Below are 9,057 nucleotides of genomic sequence, written 5' to 3' on the forward strand. Positions count from 1 at the left end.
CCGCCCCCCGCGTGCCTGCAGAGGACCAGCCAGGCCGTCACAGAGCAGACCAGGGGGGTGGCTCTGCTCTCACCAGCCAAGGAGAGGGGCCGGAAGCCACAGCAGCCTCTGGTGCCCCTGCCAGTCCACAGACTGCCCCAGTGCCTTCTCAGCGCCCCCGTGGCGGCCCGCAGGATGGCCCCAGCCCAAGTGACTCTTGGCTCACTGTCCCTCCTGACACCAGCAGAGCGCCATCTGCCGGCTCTGGGGTCTCCACAGCTGCCACGGGGCCCACCCAGGCTGCCTTCACTGCCAGCGTCTCAGCCCCTTCCCAGGGGAGTCCTCAGGGAACACCCACAACCCCACAGGCCCCACCCCGTCCCCCCGCGGTCTCAGAAAGCAATGTGTCTCCAGCCGAGGGGGACACTGGAAAGCACTGTGTCTCCAGCCGAGGGGGACACTGTGGCCACCCCCACCGTGACCGACAGGCTGCCCAGTCCTCTCTCCACAGTGGTGTCCACAGCCACGGGAAACTTCCTCAACCGCCTGGTCCCCGCTGGAACCTGGAAGCCTGGGACAGCAGGGAACATCTCTCATGTGGCCGAAGGGGACAAGCCCCAGCACAGAGCCACCATCTGCCTGAGCAAGATGGACATCGCCTGGGTGGTCCTGGCCATCAGCGTGCCCATCTCCTCCTGCTGTGAGTGCCCGGCCCTGCCCCCCCACCGCCCGCCTCCCATCCCACCACCACCAACCTGGCCCCAGAGTGCCTTCTAGGCAGCCCTCACCAAACAGGCCACAGAGATTCCCAGGTGGCAGATCAAGACTCACAGTCTCCCCGGCTCTGCTCTCCGGCTCTGCCGGGCCGTGGCTCCGCTGCCCTCTGACAGAAAGCGGAGATCCCCAGAAGCTGGGGAGGACTCCCAGGCTGTCTCCCCCAACCCTACACTTTGCAGAAAGGCCAAGGTAGATCCCAGACTTAGTGCAGGCAGGGCTGGGAGGGGAGCTCAGCACCTGTCTCCAGCCCAGCGCTCGGGCACCACCTCGCCCGTGGCTCTAGCGACAGGCACCAAGACACCAGGTGAGCCCTGGCGTCCTCATTCACAGCCAACAGCCAGCAGGGCCCTCGCGTCGCTCCTGCTCCTCTGTCTCCCTTGTCCTTTCTCTGCCTTCCTCCCTCATCTCTCCTCTGGCTCTCTCTTCTGAGAAGAAAGAGGAAATAAAGCTTTCATCTGGTGGAAGAAGTTCTGTCCACCTTGGCAAAAACAGTTCTCGCACCTCGCAAGGACCAGACAGTTCCATGCGCTTAGCCGCTCTGCCTCACCCCGGCCTGCTGGGCCCGCGGTCAGGAACTGGGTGGTGTGGACCTTACTGCTAGTTTTTGCTCCCCAGGCCCCGGCACCTCCTCGCGCCACCTCGCACACTTCCCCTGAGTTCTCTGTAAAGAGTCTGATGTGACTTCCCAGGACTTCACACCTTCCTTTATGTCTCCCTGCCTGCTTGATCCTGGAGTCTTAGAACTGCTCTGACAGCCTCGCAGGCTCCGCGCGGGCGCTCTGCCCACCCCCACATGGCTACCGTGCGGCCGCCCCTGAGAACAACTGTCACCCTCACTCCTGGGACAGCTTGTTCTTTGACTCTTCAGGTTGTTACCCTCTTTTTACTTTTCTTTTTTTTTTAAAAAAAGAATTATTTTATTTGGTACCAGCAGTTGGCCTACTGGCTATTTCGCTGGACTCCCATGTGGTCGACCTCATTTCGAGTCCTGGACCCAGTGGTTTAAACTCACGCCAGGCACATGTGCATGCATGCCCAAGATCCTGAGAGGAGAATGGAGGAGAAGGGATTGTGGCTGGCCATCCCCCCGGCGGGTGATTTCTTGCTTTCTGTCTCTTTCTGTCTTTCTGGGGAGTGCACGTGCCCTGAAGCAAGAAAACATCTCAAAAAAAAAAAATTATTTTATTTAACTTTATGTATTTATTTATTTGTTTTTATTTTGCCAGAGAGGGGCAGAGTGACAGAGAGAGAAAGTGAGAAATCAGCATGTCCCGGACTCGAATTGTGGTCAGCCATGTGGGAGTCCAGCACCCCTAGCCACCATGCCACCTGCTGGCCCCCAGGTTGTTACTCTCTTGAAGGCCTGAAATTTGCCTATTCATAATTCCTAGTCTGTGGTCCTAAGCTGTGCCACCTTCTTTCTTTCTGTCTTTCTTTTTTTTTTTTGAGAGAGAGATTTTTGCTATAGGGCACTTATGCTCACCAGAGAAAGACAAAAAGCAAGAATTCACCCCAGGGGGTATGGCAACACCGCAATCCCTTCACCATTTTCCTCTTGGGATTTTGGGCACATGGCATGCCCAGCATCGATCTGGGATTTGAACCACAATCGACTACATGGAAGTCCAGCAAGGTAACCATTACGCCACCTGCTGGTCCCCCTAAACTGTGCATTCTGAACCCACACAAGACAGGTCCATCTAACAAGCCCGGAAACACCCAAGGTGACTCTCAAAGGGCAGTCTTCTCTTTGTCCAAGCTGCTTGTCCCTGTACCTTTGTGTCTTCACAGGGCTGCATTTCCCTGGGCCTTGCCTTGTCTGTCCCTGGACAGCCCCCAATTTATCCCTGCTCCCCCAGAAAGGAGACCTGGCAGAGGGAGCCAGTGGTGGGCGTCTTCATCTGCACCAGGCGGACCTCGCTGGCATCAGCTCTGCAGGTCGTACTGACTTCACGTCACATGGCGGGCCTGCCCTGCTCTCGTAGCCTGGGAGGCTTCTGACGGGGCAGTTCGGCCCGCTCTCCGCAGCCTTCCTCTATGCCAGGGGTCGTTATGCGGGTGGTTTGTGCATTCGGCATCGTCTGTGATCTCCACTGGGCACTGTGCTCCAACGGGATCTTCTAACCAGAGCCTGGATTCTGGCCAGGAGCCTCTTCTGCCAGCGTTCTTCCTCCAGGTTAATGAGCAAAGCAAACTTTCTAGGTCGGGGTCGGCAGCCTGTCTGCACAAAGACCCGACTCAGGAAAAGTTAAAGGGTTTGCAAGGTACCTATTTCATTCTTAATGAAAGCAGCTTTCTTGTCTCTCATGGAAATACTCGTGTTCTTTTTATCTCCTAATTTGTCAGAGGGCATATGTGCTCACCAGAGAGAGACAGAGGGGGAGCGAGACAGCACCCTCCAGTGGGATGAGGTCACACTGAGCTCCCTTGTCCTCCACCTCTCCGTCCTGTCAGGATTTGAGGCCTCCTGTCTGGGGCATCCAAGCATATGTGCCCAGCATGTTTCTCAAGCCATGATTAGCCCTGTAATTTCTAATTCCTTCAACCATCAGGCCATAGGACTGACCCAATTCTTAAAACTGTGATTGCTCACTTCTAAAACAGAAAAATGATAATAAGAAAATGTACAGTACTAGCCAATAAATTATTTTATTTCTTGTTCACATTTAGTTGTACATCTCCATAGCACACAATATTGTTTTGCAAAAGCATGTGTTAGGTTTGTATGTGAGAAGCAACCACAATAGAGACAACTTTGTAACTTTCTATCCCTTACATGTGTCTCACATGCTCTAGTTAACAAAGAAAGTTCCAGTATTTTTTTAATAATTGAATCCTTAAGACAGACCAGCTAGAGAAATCAAATAAGAACAGAAACAAGCAAACGCATTCCAAGGTGCCAGGCTGTTCTCTACAGCTTGTAGGTAGGGGGTAACTTGCCCCCGGTCTCTAATGGACCCTTACACAGTGAGTCAGCTCAGATCTGCTGATGCAAAATCTGTTTGATTCAGTGCGGTATTTCCCATGTCCACTCTGTGCCAGGGAATCAGGGATGTCTCCCTCCCCAACTGCCAGCACCACCCACTCCCTGGGCCTCCCCCTCTGCCTGGGTCAGATAGCTCCGCGCAGACCTAGCTTGTGCCCGATAAGCCACACACCCACCTGCATCCTGCAGTTCTAGAATGACTGCTGCTTCTCCTTCAGCCCTTCTGCTGTGTAAGGTAGAAGTTAGACCAGATTATGACGCAGAGTTGAAAAGCCCATGAGCTGCCATGTGTGAAAGGAGGAAGGGCACAGCCTGGAACGTCCCCTCAAGAATGCCCTGGCACCTCGAAAGGAGTCTGCAGGTACTGGAGATGGAATATATTACTGCCTAAAGGAAGATTTAAACTTGTGTTCAAAGTAGACTCTCACAGCCCCTGGGAACCACAGCCCCACCTCGTTTGGCATCTGTATTGCATTTCTACCACCTGCAAGGGATTGACTCCCCTAAGTCCTCACTCTGCAAGGCCCCTCCCTCGGCCCTGGCTGCCTCCATATCAGCTCCAAGTTCTCAGTCATGGCCCAGTCCCATCTTTGACCCAGCGAAGGCCCAGTGAGAAGGACATTAAGATTGTCCAGCTTTAGGGCCCTATGCCCTTTCTGTAAATACCCTCATCGGTTTGGGCTGTTTTTATTGCTCGGCCTTCGTCACCAAGCAAGTAGTCCTCTTTGTGATCTGAGGACACCCATGTCAGACTTCCTCAGTGGCTCCATCTGAAGCTACTCTGCAGACCTCAAAGAAGGGTCTCAGCCTTTGCCAGCTTGCCAGCTGTTTCTGGCCATCTGCGTGTGCACCTGGCATGCACTGATCTCCTCTCATCTGACTTTTCAGACTCGGCCCTGCTGGTTTTGGCGGTCAGTTCAGATGGCCAGAGGTGCTGGTCGGTCCTCTGCCTCACAGAGGGTGAGCACAGCAAGTCCACGTCACCTGCCCTTCTCGGCCACAGCCCCCCTGTGGCTGCAAGGATGGCTGTGCACCAGGGCTGAGAAATGCCTGTCTCCTGAGCCCGGTGAGACACTCTCAGCTGACATAGCTGCAGATGTGCTAAGACCGGAAATTGGATCCAGGGCAATCTGGGCGAGGGCCAGGAAGCCGCGTTGCTCTTGAGCTGGTCTCTGCTGCCACCATCAGGACACTGGACGCCTGTGGGCCTGCCGCTGAAGTGCTCCTCACTCCACCATCGTCAGTGCTCTGGGGTTTCAGTTTTGTGGCTCTGTCAGGCTCCCCGGTCTGTCCTGTACATGTGCTGTACATCAATGGATATTCTTGAGGATGTCTTTACCCAACTTCCCTGTGAGAAGATGGAGCTTGATGGAGGGTGAGACCAAGAAACAAGGCCACCTGTAGCAATCCAAGTTGAGCCTGGCTGAAACAGTAGCACCTCTCTCTGGCCATGGACACTCAAGGGTCCATGGACACCAGCCCCAGAGCAGCCTGGCTTCCTTACAGAAACGGGTTCTATGTGTGCCCAGTGACTTCGGCAAAGTTAGTTTAGTTGTTCAGTGAGTGTTGGGGCTGAGTGGATGTACGTGCTTGTGTGATCACAGGCCCTAAGCAGTTTGTAAAACTTAAGAAACCCAAGTTCAGAATGACTACTGCCAATGAAAAGAGTAGAAGAGATTGGGACCACAAGGGAATGTGGCCAGGAGGCTGGTCTCCTTGGGACTGATGGCCCAATGGGAGGAGGAAGAAGGCAAGAAGCCTCAAGTGAGGCAGGGCTATCTGGGGATGTCACTTGGCCTCACCGTGTTACACCCAAACTCTGATAACTCTTCTCTTTGATTGCCAACCAACGTGTCCTGGAGAGAACCTCCTTGGGCTTCTACAGGTGAATCCCCACCTGCCAGGCTCGGGAGCCACTAAGCCCCACCCCACACCCCAGTTTCCCCAGGCCCATTGTCTCCATCCAGCCTTGCCTCCTGATACATCCTGAGGCCTCCCCCATGGCCTCCTCCCTCAGCCTCCAAAGAAGGGAACTTCCACATCCTGGCTCACCACTCACTTTGGCACCACTAGAATAACCCTTCCCCACCTTCATCTCAGGGTTCTCATCTAGAAAACAAAGAAGCCAAACTGCATTATGTCCTAGTTCCCGGTCCTCTTTAGCTCCTTGAACGTCAATTCCACGTGGCTCACTAGAAAAGAATCCTTGTATGCTAGAAAGACTTGGCTTGTGAAATCAAACACATCTACATATAAACCCAGCTCTTGCCACCTGTTGGCTGTGGGACTTAGACCAGGTTCTTAACTGTTGATCCAATGTTTTCTCATCCATAAAATGGGACTAATATCCCTAGGTTAATTTGAGAGGCAGGCACCAAGACAGGATTGAGCATACAAGAGAACTTCCTTGGGAGAAACACCTGGAATAGGCAGGCTAGCCCCAGGCTACAGTGCAGGCCTGACACCCACTGATGGAAAGGGAGAGGAGAGGAGAGCTGGTAGGAAGAGTCTTGGATGCAGTACAGCTCTAAGAAAGTTTCTGCCGGACTGTAGTTCTTGAGCCATCAGGGGAGTTCCATGTCCCACAGGGAGTAGGACCCCTGCCACAGTCTGTCCTGGCAGCCTGAAGAACATGGCCTTGGCACAGACATGGTGGGGTTTCCAGAGGATTGGAAGCTGGTCTGTCATCACTCCATGCTTCAGGAGCTCGGACGGGGCATTTTCATGGTTGCAACACCAACCTGGAAGGCTTGGGACGATGAGAGGTAGTGCACATTAGGTCTTACCCCGGTGATGCCATGGACGAAGTGCTCCATGAACAGTGGTGATCAGATAGTGATTATTGTTCTTATTGTTAGGGTTTTCAGTGCCTGCTGAAACAGAACGGGAGAGAACAGTTGTAGCAGGTGTTTGTAAAGGTTAGGTTGCCGGAACTGGAGGGTTTTTGCATTTGTCATTACCCAGGTCACATCACCTGAAAGCATGTCCCACTCAGAAATGTGAGCGTGGTACCCAGGGTGCCATCTTAAAACTAGTGACCACTCCTCTTCCTGTCACCCATCTGACAGGCCGGGGATGACTCCCCATTGACATCCCTGGGAAGCCTGGGGAGTTTACTTAATTCTTAGCCATTGTAAAACTCAAAGGCATAGGCACCTCACCGGCTTCCTCAAGAGTCTTATTGGGTATTGTCTTCAGAGGAATGGGGTGGTGAAAAGAGTTGGAGTGGTCAGAGCTGCTGCTGCTTTTCTTTCTTTTCAGTCAAGGGTTTTTCGACCGTGCATTTGTATCGAACTGTGTAGTTTACAAAATGCTCCACAGAAGAGGCAACTTTGAAAAGCTTAAGGAAAATAGAATTTTTAAAAAATTAACAGTTTAATTTTTATTTATTATTTAGCCTATCCCGAAAAAACTGGAGGAACTAGAGGACCCGCCAAGTGGCATGATGGTTCATGTGCTAGACCCAGCAGCTTGAAAGATATGCCAGCCACTTGTGCATACGGGCCCCAAATCCTGAGAGGATAATGGAGGAGAAGGGATTGCAGAGTGACCATTACCCCTAGGAGGTGATTTCTCATTTTTTTTTCCTCTCTCTGTCTCTCTCTGGCTAGTGCACATACCCTATGGCAAATTAGGTAAATACTAAATTAAAATTTTAAAAAATTGAGGCCCCTGGAAATTTAACCAACTCTGTAGTCTTTTCAAATTATTCTCAGGAGAGAAAATGGGTGCTCTTTAAAGATTTTTCAAGAGAGGGAACAAAAAGGATCGAAAGGAGCACAACCAGAACTGTAAGGTGGGTACTTAATGGTCTCCCGTTGAAAAGCTCACAAAATTGCTCTTGTTTAATGAGAGAAACCAGCAGAAGCTTTGCCATGGTGGAGAAGACTCTGCAGTGACCTTCCCCAGGCATCTTTGTGCTAACACGTGGGCTGACTTTCTGAAAACACCCTTATCATAGACAGATGTCATCATTCTTTGACCTTCCAGAAAGTCAATAAGCAAAATGCCTTGAGCACCCCCTCACAACTGTTGCCATGGCCCTTGTTCTTGGCCGGCCCACTTTTGCTTTGACTGGGTCACTTCCGCAGCTTGTTCTCCATTTCTCTGTGCTTTGTCTTTAGGGTCATACTGGAAAAGCCTTGTGTTTGAACAAGTGCTTCAGGACAAGGACAGGATCTTTTTTTTTTTTTTTTCTTTTGTAGAGATTTTTGCTGTAGGTCATTGAGCTTGCCGGGGAGAGAGAGAGAGAAAGTGAGAAATCACCCCTGGGGGGATGGCCATGTCTCAGTCTTTTCTCCTCCATTCTCCTCTAGGGATTTTGGCATACACAGCCAGTGTGAGCTTCAAGCCACCAGGTCTGGGACTCGAACAAGTTGACCTGTGGGAGTCCAGCACCTTAAGCACTATACCACCCACTGGCCCCAATGCTTCAGGATCTTGATGCCACTTGTTTAAAAACTCTGCTCTAATCTGCAGCTAACCCAGCACCACAGTTTGGGCACACATCAAGCAGGAAGTTTGCTCAACTTGAATTTTTCCATCAGTTGTGTAAGCTGAACCAGTTGGAATGTCTGAGGCATTGGCCATTGCTTCTCCTGTTCATTGTCAGTCCTCGTCAGCTAGGGCATGAACCAGATTCATTTTCCTGGCAAATTGATGTGGATGATCTGCTGCTGCAGGCGGCGTTGTCAGCATCGTCTCATCCTTTCTAAACTGATTTCTTCAGGGTGTGGTCCCTATAAACTTCTCATGAGGCGTCAATGACCTCACCGTTCTTCCACCCACCCTTCATAAACTTGATGTTCGCTCTTGCTTCAATTTCAGCAGAAGTCAAGTTCCTCTGATAGGGGTTCTTTTCAAATTAACGTCTTATCATTCTTAATAAGACACACTAGATTCTGGTTCAGATGTGTTATAATAGTTAGTCTGTGTTTATTTTGGTGCACAAATGTTTTGAAATTCATGCATAGTTTTTCATAATGCTCATTTTCTGTGAAGACGCATTCTTCGTAACGTACCTTCCCTCCAGTATTCAGGACAGTTTAGGACCATGGGCATCAGCTTGAAGGTCACCAAGACCTGGATTTAAGGTGCAGTAATTAACTGAGTGATCAAAATCAAGGTCATTAACTTCGGCGACCTTCCGTTGCCCCTCCTGTAACGGGAAGGATAGCAGCATGTGGTTAGATGGTACCATGTGTGTTAAGTCAGACTGTAAAGTGTCTGAGTCAGTTCTGGGAATACGACAGAAACTCCATCGGTCTCAGGTGCACTTTTCATTCTTGGATGAAACGTCACACCATGGAAAGAGT

General features: G+C 51.3%; 1 protein-coding gene across 1 annotated transcript in view; it reads left to right on the forward strand.

Annotated features, from left to right (window-relative positions):
- Positions 1–9,057, forward strand: part of TMEM108 (transmembrane protein 108) — a 465,878-nt gene that overhangs the window by 445,165 nt on the left and 11,656 nt on the right. Inside the window, exons 4-5 of the mRNA XM_027768595.1 lie at positions 1–373; positions 408–679. The exon at positions 1–373 is cut by the window's left edge and continues 750 nt beyond it. Of these exons, the coding sequence (XP_027624396.1) occupies positions 1–373; positions 408–679 (645 nt within the window). The remainder of the gene's footprint in view (positions 374–407; positions 680–9,057) is intronic.

Source organism: Tupaia chinensis, unplaced genomic scaffold (assembly GCF_000334495.1).
Source record: "Tupaia chinensis unplaced genomic scaffold, TupChi_1.0 Scaffold146961_1, whole genome shotgun sequence".
NCBI lineage: Eukaryota > Metazoa > Chordata > Mammalia > Scandentia > Tupaiidae > Tupaia > Tupaia belangeri.